This window comes from Bison bison, unplaced genomic scaffold (assembly GCF_000754665.1).
Source record: "Bison bison bison isolate TAMUID 2011002044 unplaced genomic scaffold, Bison_UMD1.0 scf7180017864182, whole genome shotgun sequence".
NCBI classification, from domain to species: domain Eukaryota; kingdom Metazoa; phylum Chordata; class Mammalia; order Artiodactyla; family Bovidae; genus Bison; species Bison bison.
In genome coordinates this window covers 1,518,355-1,518,692 of record NW_011494754.1, presented here as the reverse complement: position 1 = coordinate 1,518,692, position 338 = coordinate 1,518,355, and the positions used below count along the sequence as shown (strand labels likewise).

The 338-nt window shown below is 58.9% G+C and overlaps 1 protein-coding gene across 1 annotated transcript in view; it reads left to right on the top strand.

The window, feature by feature from the left end:
* Nucleotides 1-338, top strand: part of ALDH5A1 (aldehyde dehydrogenase 5 family, member A1) — a 24,776-nt gene that overhangs the window by 174 nt on the left and 24,264 nt on the right. The window contains exon 2 of the mRNA XM_010843521.1: nucleotides 7-39. Within this exon, the coding sequence (XP_010841823.1) occupies nucleotides 7-39 (33 nt within the window). The remainder of the gene's footprint in view (nucleotides 1-6; nucleotides 40-338) is intronic.

Sequence of the window (338 nt, the reverse complement as noted above, 5' to 3'; positions counted from 1 at the left end):
TACGAGGCTTTCTGCAGCTGGAGGGGGGTCTCGGCCAAGGTGAGTGCGCGCAGGATCCAGGGGCGATAGGGGCTTTGTACCCTAGTGAAACCAGCAGTGTCACCTCTCCCCTCCCCAGTGCTCCAGGATACACCTTGTGGAAAGACAACAGAGAAGTTTGGTGCGGGCGTTAGGGAGCATGGCCCGGCTCTCGAGCCTCATAAAAGGTCGGGTAGAGGAGGAAAGTCTTCCCTGGTGGCTCAGACGTTAAAGCTTCTGCCTGCAATGCGGGAGCCCCAGGTTCGATCCCTGGGTCGGGAAGATCCCCTGGAGAAGGAAATGGCAACCCACTCCAGTAC